Raw genomic sequence first — 25,343 nt, 5'->3', positions numbered from 1 at the left:
TTAATGCGGCAGCCAGACTGGTGACTGGGAGTGGCTGCTGAGACCATATTACACCACCAGTGGCGTAGCGTGGGGGGTGCCTTGCCCCGGGTGCTGACAACCCACGCTACGCCACTGTACACCACCCTTAAAAGACCTACATTGGCTCCCAGTACGTTTCCGAGCACAATTCAAAGCGTTGGTGCTGACCTTTAAAGCCCTAAACAGCCTCAGCCCAGGATAGCTGAAGGAGCGTCTCCACCCCCATCATCTAGCCCGGACACTGAGGTCCAGCTCCGAGGGCCTTCTGGCAATTCCCTCACTGCAAGAAGCAAAGCTACAGGGAACCAGGCAGAGGGCCTTCTCAGTAGTGACATCCGCCCATCAGATGTCAAGGAAATAAACAACTATCTGACTTTTAGAAGACATCTGAAGGCAGCCCTGTATAGGGAAGTTTTTAACATTTTAAGTTTTATTCTGTTTTTAGTGTTCTGTTGGGAGCTGCCCAGAGCGGCTGGGGAAACCCAGCCAGATGGGCGGGGTATAAAATAATAATAATAATAATAATAATAATAATAATAATAATAATAATAATAATAAGCTATGCCCTTTCGAAGGATATCCTCTGAAGTTCTAGAGCAATTCCTGGCTTGTCCCTCTGATTTAAGTTGCCAAACACTGATTTCACAAATTTCATATCCTCTGTGTAATGCTGGGGCTTGGGCTAGGGGGGAGTCACCCAAAATTAGGGCAGGGCTTAAATAAATGGATAGGGACAGACTTGCAGTGGAATCTGAAAAGAAGAGTTTTCAGCGAGTGATGGGAGGAGCCAGGGCAGAAAGTGGGTGGGGCTAGGGGCAAGGCTGGGACAGAATTTGGTAAGGAGGTTTGGGAGGAGCTAGTGTGGAATGTGGGTGGGGCTAAGGTGGAGTCAACAGAATGCAGCAAGTGGTGGGAGGAGCTAGTGTGGAATGTGGGCGCGGCTAGGGTGGATTCAATGGAGGATCCAGCAGATGATGGGTGGAGCTAGTACATAATGTGGGCGTGGCTAGGGTGGAGTCAAGAGAGGATCCAGCAAGGGATGGGAGGAGCTACTGTAGAATGTGGGTGGGGCTAGGGAACAGAATCTGACATGTGATGTGTGGAGCCTAGCGGAATCTCAAGTGTACTGGTTTTTAGACCTCAAATAGGAACGTTGGTGTAGTTGTTGTTGGGACGATAACACACTGACGGGAGACTTTCTCCTTTCCTGGCTCCCCCATTCCAAATATCTTACCACCCCATAAGTTTTTGACACTGGTTTCTCTTGGTTTGTGATTTTACCTACACACTTCCAAACCCATTGCAGACACGGAGACCACGGAGCGACCCCTGGTCCGGTCCATGCAGTACTCTATTGGGTAGCCTCCTTGAAGCCAACACCGCCATGGGTCTCCTGTCTATTTTATCACCGCGTGGGGGTCGAAACAGGAAGAGAAAGAAGCCACCGGTCCCACGGGTGGTCGAGGACACCCTGGGCCGGTCCGTGACCCGTAGTGTGGGTGGATTTGCCTTGGGCATGGTCCTCGCCACAGCCTATGGGGCAATGGTCATTTTCGTGCAGGGGTACAACATCTGGTACTGCCTTCTGTCCACCATCACCCTGGCCCTTGGGCTTGGCCTTGGTATGGCCTTCTCATGCAAAGTTCGTGTCACCGTCCTCCTCATGCTGCCCCAGATCTTCTCAAGTAAGTATGGAAAAACCCGACAAGTGAAAATAATGTGGTCCCCAGACAGCATTGGAGGCGGGCAGTAGGAAGTGGCGTCGTGAGCCAAACAGAATCCACTATTTTGGGGAACGACCCACAGCGAAAGCTGCTACTCTTTGGGGGCTATTCCTACCCCCTAATACTGGCTACTTGAGAGAACAAGGGCTGTAGCTCACTGGGCATAGCTGTCAACCGTCCCTTATTTGGCGGGAAAGTCCCTTATCCCAGCACCGTCTCCTGCTGCTGTCCCTTATTGATGATGTCCCTTAAATTTCCTGGGTTTCAAAGGAAGCAGCTCCTCTCCCTCCCTCCCTGCCAACCAGGGAGGAGGGAGGCTCCAGCTGTGTTGCTTGGCTGCGTTGCTCACCCAATAAGGAGTCTAAGAACAACTGGGGGGTGGAGCTTGCATGCCTTGTGCCGATCAAATCGGCCGTGTTGCCTGGGGACTCGCCTTTTCTCAGCACTTCCCAGCGGAGAGGTGACGGTGGTTTTCCTTGCTGCATCCCCTTTGCTGGGTTGCTGCGCTGTGGGAACCACCGCTTGAGGCTTCGTTTGGCTGCTGGCTGGGCTTTCTGCCTTTGGCTTGGAGGGGCTCAGAAGATGAACATACCTGTGCCCGGAAAATCCCTTATTTTGGCTGCTGATCCCTTATTTTCGAGGCTGCTGGTCCCTTATTTTCAAATCTGTAAGTTAACAGCTATGTCGCTGGGAGAGCATCTGCCTTACACACACAAGGTCCCAGTTTTGATGCCTGGCATCTCCAGGTAGGCCTGAGAGGAGAAAGCTGCAAACAGCCACACTCCGCACTGCAACATTTTGTTGAAGCGCCTCACTCAGTGCTGTTGGTAGGGCCTAAGAACTTGTTGGCAACATACAGCTGCAGTTCTGGGGCGGGAGGATAAAGGCTTCCCTGAGAGGGACCCCACTCAGCCCCTGACGCTTTTCTATTCCGTCTCCCATCTCTATCGCCCCCTGCAGAAGAAGGCAAGACCATGCTGTTGATCCTGGCATTCGGCTTGGCCATGGAGGGCCCCTTCGCCAACATTATCCGCAACTTCACCCGGTGTGCCGATGCCGTGTCGTGTGGCGCCGAGCTCGCCCTCAACCAGACGGCAGAAATGCTGCAGAGGGCCCGCGAGCCCCTGATCAGTGAGACAACGGGGTTTTGTTGCTGCTCTGCTTGCACCAGCCTTGCACTTTTATCACTAGCTGGGTTGGAAGTGTATTTTTTGAAAGGCAGGGGTTGGAAGACCTCTGTCCACAGGAGCTGAATGGGGCCCTATGGGCCTCTCTGTCTGGTACAATGGTACCTCAGGTTACATACGCTTCAGGTTACATACGCTTCAGGTTACAGACTCCGCTAACCCAGAAATAGTACCTTGGGTTAAGAACTTTGCTTCAGGTTGAGAACAGAAATCTGGTGGCGCAGTGGCAGGGGGAGGTCCCATTAGCTAAAGTGGTACTTCCGGTTAAGAACAGTTTCAGGTTAAGAACGGACCTCTGGAACGAATTAAGCACAGTGGTACCTCGGGTTAAGTACTTAATTCGTTCCGGAGGTCTGTTCTTAACCTGAAACTGTTCTTAGCCTGAAGCACCATTTTAGCTAATGGGGCCTCCTGCTGCTGCTGCGCCGCCGGAGCACGATTTCTGTTCTCATCCCGAAGCAAAGTTCTTAACCTGAAGCACTATTTCTGGGTTAGCGGAGTCAGTAAGCTGAAGCTTATGTAACCTGGAGCGTATGTAACCCGAGGTACCACTGTACTTAACCCAAGGTACCACTGTACTCTGAATTCTCCCCGGGCTATGCCTCCTCTCCCTAGGCCCTGCCCCCTCAGCAGCCTGGGCCACGCCTCCCCAGGCCACGCCCCTCAGCAGCCCAACTTCACACCCTCCTCAATTGTTTTTTCCTGACATGCTCCCTTGAGGAAGAAGAATGCCTCTTGCTTGCCTTACTTGCACTCTGCAAAGGAAATATTTACCTCCGTGACCCCACCCACTTTATGTCTCGGACATTGGCCACCACTAGCATGTGATTCCGCACAAGTTTATGGGGGAAAGATCTTGCCATCTGCCCTGAGATCATGTGATGAAGGGCAGTATAGAAATCCAATAAATAAACAAATAACAAAATATAAATGAAACGTAAGGTAAAGGACCCCCTGACCATTAGGTCCAGTTGTGACCGACTCTGGGGTTGCGGCGCTCATCTCGCTTTATTGGCCAAGGGAGCCGGTGTACAGCTTCCGGGTCACGTGGCCGCTTCTGGCGAACCAGAGCAGTGCACGGAAACGCCGTTTACCTTCCCACTGGAGCGGTACCTATTTATCTACTTGCACTTTGATGTGCTTTCGAATTGCTAAGTTGGCAGGAGCAGGGGCCAAGCAACGGGAGCTCACCCCGTCGCGGGGAATCGAACCACTGACCTTGCTTGATCAGCAAGTCCTAGGCTCTGTGGTTTAACCCACAGCGCCACCCGCGGCCCAAATGAATTGTAGAATCACATAATTGTACAGTTGGAAGACCCCTGAGGGGTATCTGGGTCAACCGACTTGCAGTGTAGGAATCCTGCTCACAGACATCCCTACATGGGCTTGAACCACCAACCTTCTGGTTAGCGGTCAGACACACAATCAAACAAACAACCCCCAGATGCATCCGGTAAAGCCCAAAGCAGGACAGAGTGCAGCAGCACCAAATTGGTAATTCAGGGGCACATGCATTCCTCTAATATTGGAGGCAGGACATCTCTACTGTGGCTGGTAGCAGTTGCTAGCCTCTGTGATTTTGCTGAATCCACTTTTAAAGCCATCTAAGTTGGTTGCCGTCACTGCCTCGTTTGGAGCATATTCCTTAGTTTCTGTGCTTATCTGTCCCGAATTTCCAGGCATTCAGCTCCCTTGGGTGCCCAGCGGTGTTGATGAGGCAGCCTATCTACTTTCTCCACGCCAAACATCCTGATTAACCAGTAACCGTCCTAACATGGGCTGATGTAGGCTTGCCATATATCAGGAAAATTCCTGACACGTCTTGGTTTTCGGGTGTAAAAATGGTGCCAGGGGGAATTTTGCTGAATTGGCAGAATGTCAGGGAAAACCTGGATATGTAGTAACATGATGGAAAAAGCAGCGGAAACAGCTCAAAAAGCTCAGAATCACTATTTTTGGGTTAGGTTCCCCTCCAAAAAAGCTCAGGAATTTTACTTTCTGAAATCTGGCCACCCTAGCTGATGGGAATTGGAGCCTAGCGACTTTAGATCGGCACCACCACTGCCTACTCCTTCAGCCCTGGCGCTGTTCTTGGTTCTTAATAGACACCAACCATATTTAAGCTAGGCTCTCTCTCCCTCTCCCCCAACATCTTCTGCCTAGATGCGCTACGAAAAATCAAGGACATCGCTCAGAAGGCAAAAGTGGTTGGGGACCGCGTCCGAAAGCTTTTCCGATCTGTCATGGACTCTGTACGGCACGTGGGTGAGTTTGAATGGGCGCAGAATGGGTTGGGATGAAGGAAGGATGCAAGAAGCCAAAGAGATGGACTAAAGGGGTTGCACCTATAATAATAATTTATTATTTATACCCTGCCTTTCTGGCTGGGTTTCCTATGGTGTCACCCGTGGGATCAAAGGAGAAGAGCTTTTGGCTAACTCCACCCTACCACAAGACAGGTAGTTTACCCACAGAGACTGTCTGTCATTATGACGATTATCATCCTCATCATCTTTGAATTACTAATCACCTTCCCAACCAATTTACAGGTAATAAAAACTAAATGTAATAATAATAATATGTGTTCGTTTGTTTATATACCAAAAGTTGCTTTGAGTTACCTTGGTAAAAAGAAGAAAAAGCAATCAATAAATTTAATAATAATAATGAATGCATCTATAACTCAAAGCAACCTATGGTATATAAACAAACAAACAAACAAACATATCCATTAAAGCTGGCACAAAAGAAGAGAAAAACCTAAAGCACGATCCTCTTTTAAGAAGGCAGGAATAAAACATCCCACCCAGTCAAGGAGGTCACAGATCATAGCTGTCAACTTTTCCCTTTTCTTGCGAGGAATCCTATTCAGAATAAGGGAATTTCCCTTTTAAAAAAGGGGAACGCTGACAGCTATGCCACAGATTATTATTATTTATTAATTAGCCGCCCTTCACCCTAAGGTATGAGTTACGACATTAAAACACAATATTAAAAATAGTTTAAAACAGCCTACAAATTAAAAGATAAAGGCCTGGTGGAAGAAGATTGGTTTCCCCCAGGGCCTAAAATGGTGTCAGGCTGGTCTCTCGGGGAGAGCTTTCCGCAAGCGGAATTAAAAACAGACAAGCAAAGTGTACACTTGTGGTAAAGACCCATTTATCCAGCTGGGAAAACCTGCCAGGACAAAAATATATTCAGTATCCAGGAAGTGCAGCTAGTGGGGGCCCCTGTCATATCTGGACAGGGATACCGTTCCACAGAACAGGTACAGGCCCCCCTAAAAACCCTGCTCTGAGAGAGTGGGTTTCTGAAATATTTGGGATTTGCAGGAGAGACCCTGCCGCAAAGCGCAGTGATCTCCTGGATATATAAGGGATAAGGCCGTCTCTCAAGTAACCTGGTCCTGAGCTGCAGAAGGACATAATATACCTTGAACTTTGTTAATGGAGAAATCTGAGGGCTCCCTTGGACCAAAAACCAAAGACACCAGCCAGGAATAGCAGAGCAAAACAGCAGCCAGTAGGCTTGGTCTTTATTGAAGAGTGTCGCAACAGGACTCCCACCTGCCACCAGGTGGAACAGGATGGAAGCCCTGAACAAAAGAAGACCCCAACTTTTATTAGCTACTAATCCCCCATGCTACACCCCTAAGACTACATCACAACTACATCATGACTACATCATTGACACATCACAAAGAGGAGGGGTTCAGGGAGGAGTTGTGGTGGTAACCTGAGTGTCTTGTCACCTGTCCGGTTCCTCCTTTCCCCCTCCCCATGATTACATTCCTGAGGACAAAGAGGAGTTCACTGTTTCCTGCCCCCAGAGGGAAGGGCTGGTCACTGTCCTTTGTTTCAGTCCATACTGAATCCACTTCCATATGCAGGTCCTTTGTGAGTGTAAAGATCTTCTATCTAGGACCATCAGGGTTGGCATGCCAACTGGGTAGGGCTTGCTTCAGATGTGTTGGTACGCTTGGGGATTATGGCTGCCTTGTGTCTAGTCTCCCTCCTTTGATAGCCCTTCCTTCATGGTGTAAAATAAAAGTGGAACGGTACAGATCCGATGTACGGCTGATTTTTTATTAATTTATAACAGAAGCGTCGCGTGTGTCGTGTGTGAGTGTGTGTGTCGTGTTTGTACAAACAATGATTGTTCCTGCAACAGTTCCCCCACTGGCCCAGCGGAAAACTCGCCACGAGTTCAAATCCTGACAACAGGATGTTATTGGCTGGCAGCCACAAGCAGCCTAGCTGCTGCGCTCTGCACGTGCTCCAGACAATCAAATTCACACTTTTCTCTTCTGCCCCTTCCTTCCGTGCAGCTCACTGCCTGCGCAACGTGTGGTACTTCCTCCTCAACTTGGGCGAGGTCTGCAACGAGGAGATGGGCACCCCCTACCGAAAGTGCGCCAGTCTCTTTGACAACGCCAAGGACACGTGCGAGCGGGCCATCCCCTTCCTCTACTTCCTCTGCTCCGTCGTCCTGCTTTTCAAGTACCTCTGCGGCCTGGCTAATAGTGAGCGTGAACTTTGACCCCTTGACCCTCCTGCCGCCCGTCCGATGGCTGCACTTGACCTCTGACACTAGGGCAGCTGTCAGTGGGATTCTGTTGTCTCCAGCCCTTCATCCCCAAACGTCTGACCCTTCGCTGGCTTAGTCCCTGCTTAGCGTGACCCCCGATCTGGGCCCAGGGTTAACCCGAGTTACGCAGTCCAGGTCTGGTCCCAAATGCAAGGGTTCCGCAAGGAGTCAGTCCGACAGGGCCAAGGCAGGAAGCCAGGCAAGGTCAGACACAGGATCACAGGCAGGTTCTGGCAAACTGCAACCTTTGCATATTTTTTTGTGTATTTTTGAAGGATTGCGTTGGATTGTGATTTTGAGCTGAGTAGTATTTTTCTGAGAGAACTTCCTGGTAAGCACACGGTCTTTTGTTCTATTGTGCAGTGGGGATTAAGCAACCCCCCCCTCCCTCAGAGTTCACAGTGACCCAAGGCAGTGAAGATTTGTTTTGTGTTTTTGAGATTTTGATTTTAGAATTTTGACAAATTTTAGAATTTTGAATATTTTTCAAATTTTAGAATTCTAAGATGGCTAGAGCAACTTTGGATAGTGATGCAAAACTAGGAATGCCTGTGCTAAATGAATACAGTTTTGTGCAACTGAAGCAAACCACTTTCTTGGGCATCTCTCTGGACTTTGTAAATTGCCTAGACGCATAACTACTGTCCTTGCTTCTAGCATTTCTTACTGGAGACTCAGCTCTCCCTCTGCATTCCTCTCTTAAATGACTTGTTGCTCCCGCAATCTGGGGCTGGGTCCAGCAGCCTTTTATCTCTGACGGGGGGGGGGGTAACAGTGGTCCTGATCCCCCGGCGACTCACTTCCCTGTCTCGCCCGAAGGTGAGCACTCCTCCTGCGAGTACTCAGGTCTCTCCTTCTCTCAGACCTCAGTCTCTGCAGTTCAGGAGACGTCGGTGGGTTACTAGACCCAGAGGCCGCCTCAGCCTCCCCTGACCCAACCGGTAGTGGAGCAGCTGCAAGTGATGGCCCAGCTGGAGGCAACGAGGGAATCCCTGTATCTGGAGCCAGGGCAGGATCAGGCCCCTGACTCGGCCCAGCTGGTGCTTGTCGCAGGGGAACCTGTGCAGACTGGGACTCTTCAGGATCAGGCCCCAGACTAGGTTCAGCTGACACCTGAGGCAAAAGATCCGGTGCAAACTGAGACTCCTCTGGTTCCAAGTCCGAGCCCAAGTCTCAGGCCATCACAACTGCTTACTGTGACCTCTGACCTCTTGCTAAGCTAATTGCTGTTTAGCATGACCTATGGCCGCTCGTTAGCCTAGTCCTTGCCCAGTGTGACTCCTGACCTCTGACCCTTGGTTCACTTAGTTTCTGCTTAGCATGACCCCTGACCTATGACCTCTTCCGACTTTTCACTGCTTAGCATGACTCCACAAGCACAAACTATGCTTATTCAGGGTAGACACGGCATAGCTCCTCTAGCTCCTACAAGCCTGGTCACTATTTAGGATGACCCCTCATCGTTTCTGCCTACCATGACCCCCGGCCTTAATCAAAGTCCATGAACCGGCCTCTGAGCCCCTCGTCCACCTGCTTAACGTTACCCTTGACCTCTCATGAGCCATGTCACTGCTTTGTGCAACCTCTGACCCCTTCGTCATCCTAGTGTGAGCCTTGACCTCTGGTGTCTGTGGCAAATAGCTAGCGTGACTCAGGGGCTTCTTCACGTTCTCTGTGTGGCCCCAGCCTCAAACACTGCCAGAGCTCAGCCCCGGAGTCTAACCAGGCCAGACAAAGGTGGAATCTAGACTTATTTTAAAAAATGCCATGAAAATGCTTTTTTAAATATATATATATATATATATATATATATATATATATATATATATATAAAATAATTCGACAATAGCTCACCATCGCCATCTAGTGTCACATTTGTATAATGCACTTAAAACACACTTAAAACATTATGTTTGCAGCTGTATAGCTGAATCCAGAGAGATTTGCAGAAATCAGCCATTTAATAATATATTGTTGGGAGCTATTGGGGCGGGGGAGACTGGTGTGTTATGGTTGTGTTATGTGCTGGCAAGATATGGTAGCTGCAGTTAATTGGCTTTTCAGGCCCTGATTAACTGACAAAAGAAGGAATAGCAATACAAGCCTACCTTAGAGGGCTGTTGTATGTGGGTGAATGAGATAATAACATGCTTTGACCTCACTGAATTACTATATTAATGCTTAGGAGTAGCAATATTGCTGTGACTGAGGCCAGCCAATGAATGTGTGTGCAGCTGGGAGCTAGACCACCGTGCCTTGCCCTCCTAATGGTCTTGTCTTTTCCCCCACAGTCCTCCTGCTCTTCTGCATAATCCCGCAGTACATAGCACCGTTCCTGCGCCGCAAGGTTGTTGAGCGTGAGTGTGGAGAAAGGTTGGGGGATAAAACACCTGTCCAGTTCAGGTGGGCCTAAACCAGTGTCTGATCCAGCAGGGCTTCCCCTAAGTTTTTAAGTGGACACCTTTACTTATACATAGCATTGGTACCCCAAAAGGCTTACAGAGCAGCCTACATACAATCAAAGCAAGGAAATCCCTACTCCTAGGCTTGCATTCTTAAATTATTATTTTTTTAAAAGACACACAAGGTAAAAGGCACAGGGAGGGCAGAGGAAAACTAAAACCAAAACCCAGACACTGATTTCAAAACCAGGGTTCTCTAATGACCAAATGTGGGCACAGTTCAGGAGCAGGTGGTGCCTGGTGGAGCTGGACCTCCAACAAAGCTGATGGAATAAGCCTTCTGCTTTGTTTCTCTCAATGGGAGGGGAAGGGAGGCCAGATGAGGCTGTGCCGCCACAGCAGAGCCAATGGGGTGAATCCTGCTTTCCATCTCTCGTATTGAGACAGTTTTTATTGCAGAGCTTAATATTGCGTGCCATGAAACAATTCGATGTGAAAAAACTGACTCCTTTTGGATTAAAAATTGTCCAGACCTATAAATATTATTTACAGTGGTGCCTCGCAAGACGAAAAGAATCCGTTCCGTGATTCTCTTCGTCTAGCGGTTTTTTCGTCTTGCGAAGCAAGCCCATTAGCGGATTAGAGGATTAGCGCTATTAGCGGCTTTTAGCGGCTTATCAGCTTATCGGATCATCTGATAAGCGGCTTAGCGGCTTAGAAAAGGGGGGGAGGGGAAAAAACCCGCAGGAACTCGCAAGACATTTTCGTCTTGCGAAGCAAGCCCATAGGAGAGTCGTTTTGCGAAGCACCTCCAAAACGGAAAACTCTTTCGTCTAGCGAGTTTTCCGTCTTGCGAGGCATTCGTCTTGCGGGGCACCACTGTAAAGCTTTACTAACCATAACTCATTCAAAACAGGTACAAAAACGATCAATGATACACCCAGAAAGTAGTATAAAGCATATGCATATTCATGCAGAGGTTCTTCTTACATATATAATATAATTACGGTCAGAGCCAAAAACAAACTCTGTCTCTGCATCTAGCATAAGGTTATTTGCTGCTGGAGAAACATTACCACATCCTTTGCTCCCTGTGGCTTCCAGAGAAAGATTAACAGGCAACTCCTTTCAAGGTGGAGATTTGCCATCAAATACCGCTCGCATGATCTAAGGTTAAACACTCGCGATAAAGCTAGCAGAGAACACCAGCAGTTAATTATCAACCTGTTAGAGCTCAGGGTGCTTCAGTATGCTTCAGTGGAATATTCCAATGTTAAACCCTTAGTAATATACATACAGGCATTCTCAATTTCACCGTGCGATTAAACAATTATTCTTAACAGTCTTGTGGCTCTGTGAATCGCCGAAACGTGACCTTTTAACAAAGCGATTCACGCCCCCGCTAGAGTTGTAGTATAGACATAGCCACTCTTGTTCTCACACCCTACCCTCCCATCTCCCCCAATATGCACCACCAGCGATCGTGGCTGTGCTGAACCGCGTGCGACACGAGTTCGAGTTCAACATCACAGCTGTGCACCACTACGACGTGACCGTCAATGCCAGCAAGAGCCTGTCCCAAGTCGCCTTTGACATCATGGAGGACGTCTCCAAGCGCCTGCAGCCTGCAAAGGAGGCTGTAGGGCTTTTTGGCTATATGTCTACCTTGGTCATTCTGTACCTCTACATCAAGTGAGTCACAGCAAGGAGGCCGAGAGGAGCGAGGTGCTTCTATGCCATTCCTAAGGCAGGGCTAAGGAACCAGGCGGCAGTAGACTACAACTCCCATCATCCCTCACCACTGGCCTTACTGGCTGGGGCTGATGGGAGATGGAGTCCAACAACCTCTGGACGTTCACCTCTATAAGTTCCATTTGGCTAAACACCACTGTTAAGTTCAATTTGATATGTGATCCCTGATTGTTTGGGAGGACTGTGGCGTTTGCCCCCCTAGGTGTGTGACATCATACTGGGTTCATAAGGAAAGGGTTAACTAATTGTAAAATGACTAACCAATAGGAAATCCAAGGGGAGGAGTTAGAGTTAGAGTTGGTAAGAAGTCAGTCGTGTTAGAGAGGAAGAGGATAAGTCTGTGGGTTGGGCTAGTCTGATGTTTGAGAATCTGTTAAGAGGAGTCAGTCAAACAGTTGAGATAATCAGTCAGAAAGTATTAGGAAGGTATAGGCCAGTAAAGAAACAAAAGTTAAGAAACTGACAAGAATATTACCTGAGAAACCATAAACTTGTTAATACTTATAAAATAAACTTGTTTATTTGGTTTAATTTTAACAACTGGCTGGACTCAGTGTGTACCCGAGAGTAACGGGTTGGTGGCAGCGGGGAAGCGGGCACAGTGGTGGCACAGGGATCAATAGACCGTTAAACGTCCGGGGACCCTGTGTGATCGCCACAAGGACATTTAGACCACATGCTGGAAACTACAGGAGAACAGAGTTTTTTTGTGCCTGGGTCCCACTGTGAGAGCAGGGTGTTAGGCTAGATGGGCCATTTTCGCCTGATCCAGCAGCGATCATCTTATACAGTGGTGCCTCGCAAGACGAAAAGAATCCGTTCTGTGATTCTCTTCGTCTAGCGGTTTTTTCGTCTTGCGAAGCAAGCCCACTGACGGATTAGCGGATTAGCGCTATTAGCGGCTTTTAGCGGCTTATCGGCTTATCGGATCAGCTGATAAGCGGCTTAGCGGCTTAGAAAAAGGGGGGGGAAGGGAAAAAACCCCCACAGGAACTCGCAAGACATTTTCGTCTTGTGAAGCAAGCCCATAGGAGATTTGTTTTGCGAAGCACCTCCAAAACGGAAAACTCTTTCGTCTAGCGAGTTTTCCGTCTTGCGAGGCATTCGTCTTGCGGGGCACCACTGTACTTGCTGAGCTAACCTATCAGCCTTTCTCATGTGAAAACAACACGGAAATGTCAGCTGCTTGACTTCAACAGGGCTCTGCTGTACCGGAAGCATTATTTGCACGAGGACAGTTTTGACAACATCTTCATCACCAAGCCGTTCCTGGAGATGGACGCAATGCGGAGGAAGAACAAGAAGCCCACCGTCCTGCCGTTGTCTGCAAAGGAGTGTACCAAGTACATCCGCCCAAGTAAGGCAGCAGCTCTAGAAAGACCCAGGCTGGATATTGTGGCCTCCGGAAATTATTCACTAAAATGAGAGGTGTTGGGTGGAAACATGCATATGTGTGCTGCAGGGAACCAGGCAGAGGGCCTTCTCGGTAGTGGCGCCTTCCCTGTGGAACGCCCTCCCATCAGATACATAGGAGAACTACACAACTTTTAGAAGACATCTGAAGGCCACCCTGTATCGGAAAGTTTTTAATGTTTGACATTTCATTATGTTTTTATATGTGTTGGAAGCCACCCAGAGTGGCTGGGCAACTGAACTGGATGGGCAGGGTATTAATATTATTACTATTACTACTACAGTGGTGCCCCACAAGACGAATGCCTCGCAATACGGAAAACTCGCTAGACAAAAGAGTTTTCTGTTTTGGAGGTGCTTCGCAAAACGAATTTCCTATGGGTTTGCTTCACAAGACGAAAATGTCTTGCGAGTTCCTGCTGGTTTTTTCCCCTCCCCCCCTTTTCTAAGCCGCTAATCCGCTTATCAGCTGATCCGATCAGCAGATAAGCCGCTAAAAGCCGCTAATAGCGCTAATCTGCTAATCCGTCAATGGGCTTGCTTCGCAAGACGAAAAAAGCGCTAGACGAAGAGAATCACAGAACGGATTCTTTTCGTCTTGCAAGGCACCACTGTACTATTAATGCATTACACACCAAGGGCCCGTCTGCACTGTACAATCATACCTCGGGTTGCGAACGTGATCCATGCGGGAGGCATGTTCGCAACCCGCAATGTTTGCAACCTGAAGCACCGTGTCTGCGCACGCGCATGACGCTATTCGCCGCTTCTGCGCATGCACGTGATGCCATTTTGTGTTTCTGTGCATGCGCGAGCGCCGAAACCCGGAAGTAACCCGTTCGGGTACTTCCGGGTTCCGTGTGGTCCGCAACCTGAAAACGCACAACCCAAGGTATGACTGTACATTTAAAGCAGTACCATACCAGCTTAAACAGCATAGCTCCGCCCCCAAGAATCATGGGAAATGTAGTGTGTTAAGGTTGCTACACACAATGTCAATTTCCAAAGTTTAGTTCAGTGAGGGGAATAGGGAGGTCTCCTAATCATTCTCAGCCCCTCGGACAGACTACAGCTCCCAGAATTCCTTGTGGGGGAAGGATGGTGGTTTAAAGGGACACCGTAGTGCTTTAAATGGTGTGAGTGTGGCCCTGAGTCCACCCAGCCGCTATTGCTTCTTCCTCTGCAGCCTCGCTCATATTGCCCCGCAAAGAGCAACTCCGCTACACGCTGGCCATCGTCTCCCTCTTCCGCCAACTGACCCTTGCTGTCCTGCTGATCATTGCCGACTTTTCGGTCTTCTGGTTGTTGGACTTGGTGCGGTACCTGCTGCATGGAGAAATCGTTGCAAGAGGTAACCCAACTGGTGGGATGGTGGCCTATTGTGCAGCCCGCCAAGAGAGTACAAAGGTGGATCTGTTTTTGCACTAATTATGGGTGGAGTTTCGGATTCAGACATAAGGGCTACTGTTCAGGTCAGGGCCTGAGCCGCATCTCCCTGCAGCCCCCGTGACGATGAGCGTCAGTGTCAACGGGACGGGCTACACCGGCGAGATGTACCGCGACATGGTCTCGGCCTTCGAGGTCCTGCAGCGGGGCAACGTCAGCGTGCTGTCCTGGAAATGTCGCCTGCGCCCGGCAGAGCCTGATTACGACGGCTACATCACCATTGGTAACTGGGGGGACTGGGAAAGGCTTCCTCCCCGGTGGTGGCTGGTGCTGCCTTTGGGGACTGGTAGGGCTGGAGGTCCAACAGTAGTTGGAGCCAGAGCCACCCTCTCACTATATATAAGGGTCTGTTTCAGTGTATCTGAAGAAGTGTGCATGCACACGAAGGCTCATAGCAATAACTAACTTAGCTGGTCTCTAAGGTACGCGGGTGGCGCTGTGGGTTAAACCACAGAGCCTAGGGCTTGCCGATCAGAAGGTCAGTGGTTTGAATCCCTGTGATGGGCTGAGCTCCCGTTGCTCAGTCCCTGCTCCTGCCCACCTAGCAGTTCGAAAGCACATCAAAGTGCAAGTAGATAAATAGGTACCAGTCCGGCAGGAAGGTAAATGGCGTTTCCGTGCGCTGCTCTGGTTCGCCACAAGCGGCTTAGTCCTGCTGGCCACATGACCCGGAAGCTGTACGCCGGCTCCCTTGGCCAATAAAGCAAGATGAGGGCCGCAACCCCAGAGTTGGCCACGACTGGACCTAATGGTCAGGGGTCCCTTTACCTTTAAGGTGCTACTGGAAGGATTTATTTTTTATTTTTTATTTTGTTTTGTTTTGACTACGGCAGACCAACACGGCTACCTACCTGTAACTCGTTTTGTCCCCATCCTCTTCCTGGAAGTGCCATCCCATTGGATGCTTCCAGGGAGCCTATCAGATGGGCAGGACAAGGCACGCCTCCTGCTTTCATTCCTGCCTCTGTCCTGTAGAGCCATGGTTTTGCAGCCAGCGTGCCGTGGCACCGTGGGGTGCCTTGAATGATGGTCAAGGGTGCCGTGGGCAACACTGGCCTCCAACCCTTTTTCTTTCCTTCCTTCCCTCCTCTGATGCCCTCTGCACAGCTGTTAGTTGCAGCGGCCCTGGCTACAAGCTCCCCAGGCGAAGGTTGCCTCTGGGACTGACTAGCGAGTGCTTCCCAGGCCCCTGTGGGGCAGTGTGAGGAGGCACCTTTCTTTGGGGTGGGGAGGCAGCTCAGAGACCAGGGGCAGTGGCAGTGGCTGCCCAAAGGACTCCCAAGCAGAGGGGAGAGGAGGCTGAGGGAACACTTCACAAGGGAGGGTATTTGAAAAAGGGTAAGGGTGGCGCTGTGGGTTAAACCACAGAGCCTAGGGCTTGCCGATCAGAAGGTCGGCAGTTCGAATCCCCGCAACGGGGTGAGCTCCCGTTGCTCGATCCCTGCTCCTGCCAACCTAGCAGTTCGAAAGCACACCAGTGCAAGTAGATAAATAGGTACCGCTCTGGCGGGAAGGTAAACGGCATTTCCGTGCGCTGCTCTGGTTCGCCAGAAGCGGCTTAGTCATGCTGGCCACATGACCCGGAAGCTGTACGCCGGCTCCCTTGGCCAATAAAGCGAGATGAGCGCCGCAACCCCAGAGTCGGCCACAACTGGACCTAATGGTCAGGGGTCTCTTTACCTTTACTTTAAGAGTCTGCCAGCTCTGCAGGCAAGGGGCGCCACAACGGGGCTTTCCACAGGGGTGCTACAGAAAGAATGTAGTTGGTCAAGGGAGCCGTGGACCCCAGAAAGTTGAGAACCTCTGCTGTCGTGTGATTGCTGATGGGCGTTGAGAGGGCATGGGGAGGCTAGCAGTAGGTGGCGCCAGAGACAGGCAGAGCCACTCCATGACTGGTTGTGGGAGGGGAAGCCTTAAGGTTGTGGGCTGGAGCAACCTTCACCACCTGACGCCCTCAATCTGTTTTGAACTACAACTCCCACCGGCCCCGGGCAGCCGGGCCATTGTGGACTACAACTTCCATCAGTCAACAGCCACGCTGCCCAGGGCTGATGGGGAGTTGTAGTCCAAAACATCTGGAGGGTGCCAGCCGGGTTAGTGAAAGGCGGACGGGTCCGAGGATCAAGAAGCAAGGAGTCCAGCTGCAAGGTAGACTCGGCCACCAGCGTCAGGGAAGAAACTAGATGGGGGATACAGATGTCTAGGCTGAATCGCTCAGAAGAAAGTGCGCCAGGAACTTCGTAACAGTGAAGTTGGTGAAGACTTGACGTCATCCCCCCAAAAGTTTTTGATTTCAGTTCCTACTGAAATGAGGCTGCATTTTAATGTTGTGTTTTAATCTTTTTTAAGTTGTATTTCAATCAATTGCTTTTATAGTGGTGTTAGCTGCCCTGAGCCTGGTCTTGGCTGGGGAGAGAGAGGTATAAATAAAATTTAATAATAATAAGTGGAAAAGTGGAGGAGAGGGAGATTCCCTGAACTGCATGGAATTGCCCATTAAAAGCACAAAGCTCTGCACCAGCCTCTTGTGGCTGTTTCTGGAATTGCACAGTGCAGGAAATGTTCCGCAAGGGTACCACAGTGCAACGGGGTGTTAGGGGAGAGGATAGTACCTCTGGCGGGGGACACATCGGGCTCCTTCTGGTCTAGTTTGTCCACCTTGGGTCTCCACCCTGCACCCAGCTTTCACCTGTGGCTCCTAGAAGCTGTCAGCATGAGAGGGTGGCCACAACCCAGGGAACAGCTTCAAACCCTCGGTGAGTTAGGGAATGTCCCTGCATGCGAAGACAGGCTCTGAAGGATTGAGTGGACAAGACCAGGAGTTGGCCCAGCGGTCAAGAAGGTGATTTCTGCGCCTGCTGTAGAGGGAGGTGGGGGGCAGGTATGGGTTCATCCACCTAGGAAGGGAGCTCATCTAGGAGAAGGAAAACTCTGATTGTCACGGTCCATTTCACGGGCGAGCAAAGTTCCAGCTGGGGACGTCGGGACCGGGGGCAAGATGGTGGGGTGGGAGCAGGAACGGGAGTCCAGAAGCAGGAGTCAGGAAGCCAAGAGTCCGAGGGTCAGAGAGCCAGGAGTCAAGAAGCCAAGGGTCCGAAAGCAAGGAGTCACAAAGTCAAGGGTCCGAGGGTCAAGAAGCAAGGAGTCACGAAGTCAGGGGTCCGAGGGTCAAGAAGCAAGGAGTCACGAAGTCAGGGGTCCGAGGATCAAGAAGCAAGGAGTCAAGGAACCAAACTCAGCAAGGCAGTGAACGTGTTGCTGTGGCAAAGAGCCAAAGGGAAATGCTGACCTTATATCCCTTCCCGGCTTTGGCCACCAGGTGCTGTGAGTTACCAATCGGCCTCACTTGTGCGGCCTCGCCTTGCCTCTCCAGAACACACTTAGGAAGGCCCTAGTCCTGCAAAGTCCTACTGGTCCCAGGGCCTGGCTCCTGCACGCACTGATCCCAAACCTTTGCTGCCTTGTGGGAAATCTTTGAGGGGGGAAAAGGCTCAGGAGCAAACCCGGCACAAATCTGGAGTGGAGTCCCTGAGATGGTTGGATGGTGCCTTGTAAGCCTCCTTCCGGCAGGCTGGCTTAACAAACTACAGTTCCCATGATTCTCCATGTGATATAAGAGTGTGGGGCAGTGGCTAGAGCGTCAGGCTAGGACTGGGGGGGGGGGAGACCAGGGTTCAAATCCCTACCTGGTCATGAAGCTCACTGGGGGACCTTGGGGCAGTCGCTGCCTCTCAGCCTAACCCGCCTCGCAGGGTTGTTGCGGGGTTTAACTGAAGAGAGCCATGCGCGCCACATCAAGTTCCTGGGGGTGGGAGGAGGATGGATCTAAATGTGCCAAGTAGGTAGATAATTAAGTGGTGTTGCTTCTTCAAACCTCCCAACCACCCGTCTCCCAGGTCTCATGTACGGCGTCTGTTTCTTCATCGCCATCTTCGGCACCTACATACAGCGCCTGCGGCGGGCCGTGTGTGCTTGGTACTATCCCTCCCGTGAACAGGTGAGTGACTCTACACACACACGCCCTTGGATCGGGGAGGAATTTAGCTTCAGGTAGGCTAATAAGCAGGTGGTCTACACCACAGAGCCTAGGACTTGCCGATCGGAAGGTCAGCGGTTCAAATCCCCGCGACGGGGTGAGCTCCCGTTGCTCGGTCCCTGCTCCTGCCAACCTAGCAGTTCGAAAGCACCTCAAAGTGCAAGTAGATAAAGAGGTACTGCTCCGTTGGGAAGGTAAATGGCGTTTCCGTGCGCTGCTCTGGTTCACCAGAAGCGGCTTAGTCATGCTGGCCACATGACCCGGAAGCTGTACACCGGCTCTCTCGGCCAATAAAGCGAGATGAGCGCCGCAACCCCAGAGTCGTCCACGACTAGACTTAACGGTCAGGGGTCCTTTACCTTTACCTTTAGTTGAAATTCCTGCATTGGAGGGGTTACACTAGATCAGAGGTGTCCAAACTTTTTTCAAAGAGGACCAGGTTTGATGAAGTGAAGGGCCATGGGGGCCGACCAAAGTTGCTGTAGGATTTTACCCCAGGAAATAAACTGGCACAGGGGCCAGATTAAGCCGTCCGGTGGGCCGGATTAGGCCCCCAAAATGGACTTGGAACATGCCTGCACTAGATGATGCTTGGGGGGGTCCCTTGCAACGCTATGATTCTAACCACACCACCACCCTGAGCCACCGGACCACCTCGACTCCAGTTTTTTCTGCATGTGGCCTTCACCCCAACTACCGTATTTTTTGCTCTATAACACGCACCCGACCATAACACGCACGTAGTTTTTAGAGGAGGAAAATCCGTAGGCATGCCACCCGTAGCCATTCCCTCCATAACACGCACAGACATTTCCCCTTACTTTCTAGGAGGAAAAAAGGGAGTGTTATGGTGCAAAAAATACGGTAATACCCTGGGGGCCTGGTCTCCCGCTCAACCCAGTGATCTTATTTCCTCGCAACCATCCTTTAGGAGCGCACCTGTTACCTCTACAACACCATCCTGACACGAAGGACGGGACTGGCCCAAGCCGTGCTAAAGGCCGTGAGGAATCGCTCCGCAGACGGGGGCCACACCAACATTTTGCTGGTCCTAGCAGCTAAGTAAGCCCCCAAACCTTTTCCCCACAATGGAAGGAAAGAGTTGTAGTCTATGATGGCCATGCTGGTAAGGGCTGATGGGAGTTGTAGTCAAAGACATTGGACAAACAATTCTGTCGTTGTCGTCATCAGAAATGCTTTCCACCTGATATCCCTTTCCTTCTGGCCAGAGCACAGGAAATGCAACCGATCCATCATTCTACGCTTGAGGAATTTATTTTCAGGACACACACTCTAGTTGCGATTCTGATTTGTTTCACACTGATTATAATGCTTTATTTTATACTGGTGTAACCTGCCCAGGGACCGTCTGGTGAAGGGCAGGTGGTAATAATAGGGTTGAGGAAGCTGTGGCCAGTAGCAGCTGGGACGTTTGAGTAAGGGTGGTATATGTATCAAAACGACGACATTTCACCTGCACGCAGATAAAAGCAGAGACTGACGGTGCTTTTGCAGAATCTTGACCTGCAGTGCGTTTTGTGTGTGTGTGTGTGTGTGTGAGAGAGAGAGAGAGAGAGAGAGAGAGAGAGAGAGAGAGAGAGATCCCTCACGGGTCTCCTCCGCAGGTCTCGGCTGTGCTCGTGGCTGGTCAAGAAACTGGGCGTCCACGAGTCCTACTGCATGGGCTGTGGGAAGATCCGCAAGGACACGGACAGCGAGGACTTTGTCACCTGCAGTACGCAGGGATGCCGAGGTTGGAAGCCGGGGCGGGGCGAGGGAGGCTGTGGGGCAAAGGCGAGGCCCAGAAAGGCTGTAAAAGGAGGGTGGGGTAGATCATATTGTGCAGGATGCAGCTACTGGCGGCTGCCTCAGGCCCAGAGGGCTGACGCAGGCCCCCAAGCCTCTGTATTTGGTGCGCTCCCCAAGGGCACAGCCTTCACCAGACTGGCCAGACTGTGTCCTTGAACTCTGATCCTGTTTCTCACTTGCTCAGACGGAGACTAGAGAGCTGGGCGGGGTGCGTGGCAGTGAGGGTAGGAACTAGCTTGCTGTAACAGGGGAAATTTATACCTTTTGCTCTGTCCACTTTTAGTTAAGTATTTTTTAAAAATTACTTGATTTTGGCGGTGGTCGGGGGGGGGGACAACAGGCAGTGGGTTACACCCATGTCTTGAGCTGAAGACGTTTCCATATGTACCCTTGGGATTCTCCCCTAGAAAATCTGTACAGCAGTGGTGGGAAAACACAGTCCATGAGGCCAAATGCGGCCCTCCAAGCCAGTCTGCCTGGCCCTCATGACTCTCCCTAGTCCACACCCCCATCCTTGGACACACCCCTTCTCTCCAGACCACACCCCTCACTGGCCTTGCCTTCACACCCTGATCTTGCCTGGATAAGAGTACAGAGAGAGGGGTGTGTGGAAATTGAACCGCATTATATTGCTCCTCCCACTCTGCCATTGCTCCTCCTACCTTTGTCTCTGGCCCCGCCCACTCAGAGGGTTGGTAAAGGTATTCCAGCCTGGCTCCTCTTACGCCACATGACTCTCCTCATCCTGTCTCCGCAGGTATCTACTGTCCGGACTGCTACAAACTCCTGGACAACATGTGCTCCATCTGCATGGCGCCATTAACCTACCAGGGAGACATGGACGAGGAGGTGTGAGTGAGAAACTTCGTGTTTCCATTAACTTTGCTTTGAGGGCACCCTAGTACATAATGCCAGCCTCTCTGGAAGCTAATTCTACAGCGCCTCTCCTGCAACGCCCATGCATGCAGGCAAAGAAGAGTGATGAAATAATTTAGAGCTTAGTTTGTTGGTGCTGAAACCAGGGCAAAGGAACTGTGGTGTAATGGTTAGAGCACTGGGGTAGGGCCTGGCAGCGTGTGGGCAGTGGGGCTGTTGCCCTGGGTGCAAAATTGGGGGGGGGGGCGGCGGCGGCAAGATTTCAAAAGGAAAAAAAAACCATATTGACTTTTTTTAAAAAAAATCAAGCAATGTAAAATTTTCATGACACTAATAATAATAATAAATGGCCTCTGCTGCTCCTGTCCCCTCCCCAGCTTCCTTCTCCCCACTGGGAAGACCCTTCTTCACTGCTGCTGTCTGGCCCTGACAGGAACCATTGGTTACGGGGCGCAATACTTGCCTTGCCCCGGGTACTGGCAACCATCGCTACGCTACTGGGCGACCAGGGTTCAAATCCTCACTCTGCCAGGATGTTTCCTGGGTGACCCTGGGCCAGTCACTGCCTCTCAGCCTAACCTACATCATAGAATTGTAGAATCGCAGAGTTGGGACCACGAGGGTCATCTAGATCAACCCCCGGCAACGCAGGAATCCTTCGCCCAACGTGGGGCTCAAACCCATAATTCTGAGGTTGCGAGTCTCATGCTCTACCGACTGAGCTATTGAGGAGCGTATGCCGCCTCGAGCTCCCTCTCATTTTTACACGGATGTAAAAATAAGTGATAAATTAAAAAAAATTACCTGCCCATCACAGAAAGTCACCTCACGCCAAGTGAGACCGCTGGTCCCTCTTGGCCAGTATTGGCTCTTGAGATTTTGAGGCAGGGTGCCTTCCCCAGAGATGCCGGGGGGCCAAACCTGAAATCCCCCCCCCCTGCATGCAGAGCAGCTGCTCCACTCACTGAGCCACACAGCCCTTCGCTTTCATCCAGGGATTCCAGTGACGAAGAGGCCATGGCTCTGTGGACCAAGGCAGTGCAGGCACTCAGCGGGTCACCGGACAAGGAACGGCAGAAGCAGCGGCGACTGCTGAGGGCGCGGATCGAGCGGGCCGTGAAAGGGCGCGGGGGCTGCCGCCGCTTACCCCCCGAACTGGCCAAGAAGATCCTGGAGCAGCTGAAGGAGCAGGAAGGGAGCAGCAGCAGCAGCAGCGAAGAAGATGCCGAGGACGACACATCTAGCAGCTCTGAGGAAGACGGCTCCTCAGGGTCGACATCAAGGTGAGGGCAAGGCATCGTGGGAAGGTACCTTATCCAGGAGTCACACCATTGGGGCCACCTAGTTCCATACTGTCTACACCATGGGTAGGCAAACTAAGGCCCGGGGGCCGGATCCGGCCCAATCGCCTTCTAAATCCGGCCCGCGGATGGTCCAGGAATCAGCATGCTTTTATATGAGTAGAATGAGTCCTTTTATTTAAAATGCATCTCTGGGTTAATTGTGGGGCATAGGAATTTGTTCATTTTTTTTTTCAAAATATAGTCCGGTCTGAGGGACAGTGGACCAGCCCATGGCTGAAAAAGGTTGCTGACCCCTGGACTAGATCATGGGTAGGCAAACTAAGGCCTGGGGGGCCGGATCCAGCCCAATCACCTTCTAAATCCGGCCTGTGGATGGTCCAGGAATCAGCATGTTTGTACATGAGTAGAATGTGCCCTTTTATTTAAAATGCATCTCTGGGTTATTTCTGGGGCCTGCCTGGTGTTTTTACATGAGTAGAATGTGTGCTTTTATTTAAAATGCATCTCTGAATTATTTGTGGGGCATAGGAATTCATTCGTTTTTTCTCTCTTCAAAATACAGTCCGGCCCCCCACAAGGTCTGAGGGACAGTGCACTGGCCACCTGCTGAAAGTTTGCTGACTCCTGGTCTACACTGACTGGCAGCCGTTCTCTTGCAGCCCACTGGAGGAATGCCACCTGGGAGCTCCCATGAGCTGGAGCTCTGGGGCCTTGTCACTAGAAATAAAACGAAGATCCCAGTCCTCAGGGTTCGGGGCTGATCAAAACAGTAACACAGGAAGCTGCCTTCTGCAGAGCCAGACCGTTGCTTCATCTAGCTCGGGGTGCCCCGCACTGGCAAGCAGTGGCTTTTCAGGGGTTCAGATAGGGAGTCTATCCTAGCTTGGCTTGGAGATGCCAGGGAATGAACTTGAGACCTTCTGTACCCAAAGCAGAGCCGCCCTTAAGAGCCGCCATTGTTCATCCCAAACACTGTTTTGTGCCTTTAGCAGTTGTGGGACAGGCAGGCAGTCAACCGGCGGCACTGTGGCCCAGCCATGGTGGCGTGCCGAGGCCGCAACTGCACCTGTTGAATTCTTGCCTGCCGGACAGCTCGTAACAGCAGTGAATACCCCAGGGATGGGGAACTTCGTGTGCATAGTTGTGACATCTGCACAACTGGGATGTTCCACCCAATGTGCCTCTGGCTCTGCCCCCCACATGCTCCCCCCCCAGAAGGTGGTGTGGGAGGCAAACCGTGACCTTACAGAGTTAAAAAACAACAACTCACCAAGCCCGTGCTTCTCTCTTGTCTTTTGTCTATTTCTTAAAATTTTTCTGCCAAGATCGTCTCATTTTTAAGATGTCCCTTTTTGCGAGTAGCTTCCAGCACCTCAGGCGAGTGGGAAAAGTGAGGCTATGAAACCATTTAAAATTAAATGAGATCTCCTATATCACCCACCCCTTTCTCCCCGCCTTCCAGCAGCCTCGATTTCGGCTACCAGAAGGAAGTGGAGACCAGCAGCGGCGAGGAGCTGGAGGAGGTGAAAAGCGAAAAGAGGTCTGCCCCAAAAAAGTAGGGCGCGAGACAGAGAACGAGTCTCTGCCACCTCCCTTAAAGAGAGGAAGTATGTATGGCAATAAATTAGGTATCAGTGCCTTCTATTTTCAATATACAGCCAGGGCGTGTTGGTCCTTACGCAGCCAGAATTGCACCACCCACCCGCAAGCAGGAGGGAAACGGTCCAGGGCTGCCGAGGGGAATCCTGAGGTCTGCCAAAATGTCACACACACACCCAAGAGGTATTTAGGAAAAGTCTAAGGGACATGGGGGAATACCCTAAAATCAGTTCAGTGAGGACTGAGCATTCTCAGTGCAGGAATCGCAGCTAAAGAATCCGACAGATGGCTGTCCAGGCTCTGTTTGAAAACGTCCGACAGAGTCCACCACATTGGTAGGCAAACTAAGGCCCGGTGCCGGCCCAATCGCCTTCTAAATCCGGCCTGTGGATGGTCCAGGAATCAGCGTGTTTTTACATGAGTAGAATGTGTCCTTTTCTTTAAAATGCATCTCTGGGTTATTTGTGGGGCATAGGAATTCGTTCATTTTTTCTCCAAAATATAGTCCAGCCCCCCACAAGGTCTGAGGGACAGTGGACTGGCCCCCGCTGAAAAACTTTGCTGACCCCTGGGTCTACCAGCCTCCGAGGTGCTCCCATCCCACTGTCAAAAAAGTTCTTCCTAAGATTTAGTCAGAATCTCATTTCTTGCCATTCAAATCTACTGCTTAGCATCCTCCCTCTGGATCCTGCGAACCCTGCGGCGTTTTGCTGGAGGTGCTACGTGGATATAATTATTACCCTCTCCCAAACCCCCATGTGGAAGCCACAGCCAAAAAACATGGTCACCCCTCAGTAGAGGAAGGAGGAGTTTTGCTCGCAGCATATTTTCCCGTCTAGTGAAAGAATTTGTGTAAGACGTGTGTATACACACAAACACACAGTGGGTTGTTTTTTTCTGGGGGTACGTAGGGGTACACATACGCCTAAACATTTTGTCCATTGTACTTTTGTCCATTTACTGTATTTATTTCCCCTGATTTGAACTATAAAATGGTGATTTACTTGAGTCAAAATGAGAGTACAGTGGTACCTCGGGTTAAGTACTTAATTCGTTCCGGAGGTCCGTTCTTAACCTGAAATTGTTCTTAACCTGAAGCACCACTTTAGCTAATGGGGCCTCCTGCTGCTGCCGTGCAGCCAGAGCACGATTTCTGTTCCTGATTCCTGAAGCAAAGTTCTTAACCT

At 50.8% G+C, this 25,343-nt stretch overlaps 1 protein-coding gene across 4 annotated transcripts; it reads left to right on the top strand.

The window, feature by feature from the left end:
• Positions 1-1,076: 1,076 nt before the first annotated feature.
• DCST2 (DC-STAMP domain containing 2) lies at positions 1,077-24,214 on the top strand. 4 transcript variants are annotated; one of them, XM_082202141.1, is made up of 15 exons: positions 1,081-1,706; positions 2,706-2,876; positions 5,096-5,197; positions 7,260-7,454; positions 9,811-9,876; positions 11,400-11,613; positions 12,873-13,030; positions 14,273-14,437; positions 14,588-14,755; positions 18,429-18,529; positions 19,500-19,630; positions 20,194-20,321; positions 21,135-21,228; positions 22,249-22,536; positions 24,023-24,214. In XM_082202141.1, the coding sequence occupies exons 1-15, from the start codon at positions 1,406-1,408 to the stop codon at positions 24,114-24,116; spliced, it is 2,376 nt and encodes a 791-aa protein (XP_082058267.1). In that variant the 5' UTR covers positions 1,081-1,405; the 3' UTR covers positions 24,117-24,214. The 4 variants fall into 4 exon arrangements, with proteins under 4 accessions (XP_082058269.1, XP_082058267.1, XP_082058266.1 ...); XM_082202140.1 differs by having other exon boundaries at positions 1,082-1,706; positions 24,020-24,214; XM_082202143.1 differs by lacking the exon at positions 24,023-24,214 and having other exon boundaries at positions 1,077-1,706; positions 21,135-21,226; positions 22,249-22,403.
• Positions 24,215-25,343: the final 1,129 nt, after the last annotated feature.

This window comes from Podarcis vaucheri, assembly GCF_965113315.1.
Source record: "Podarcis vaucheri genome assembly, chromosome: 16".
Taxonomy (NCBI): Eukaryota; Metazoa; Chordata; class Lepidosauria; order Squamata; family Lacertidae; genus Podarcis; species Podarcis vaucheri.
This window is presented reverse-complemented; position numbering and strand designations above follow the sequence as displayed.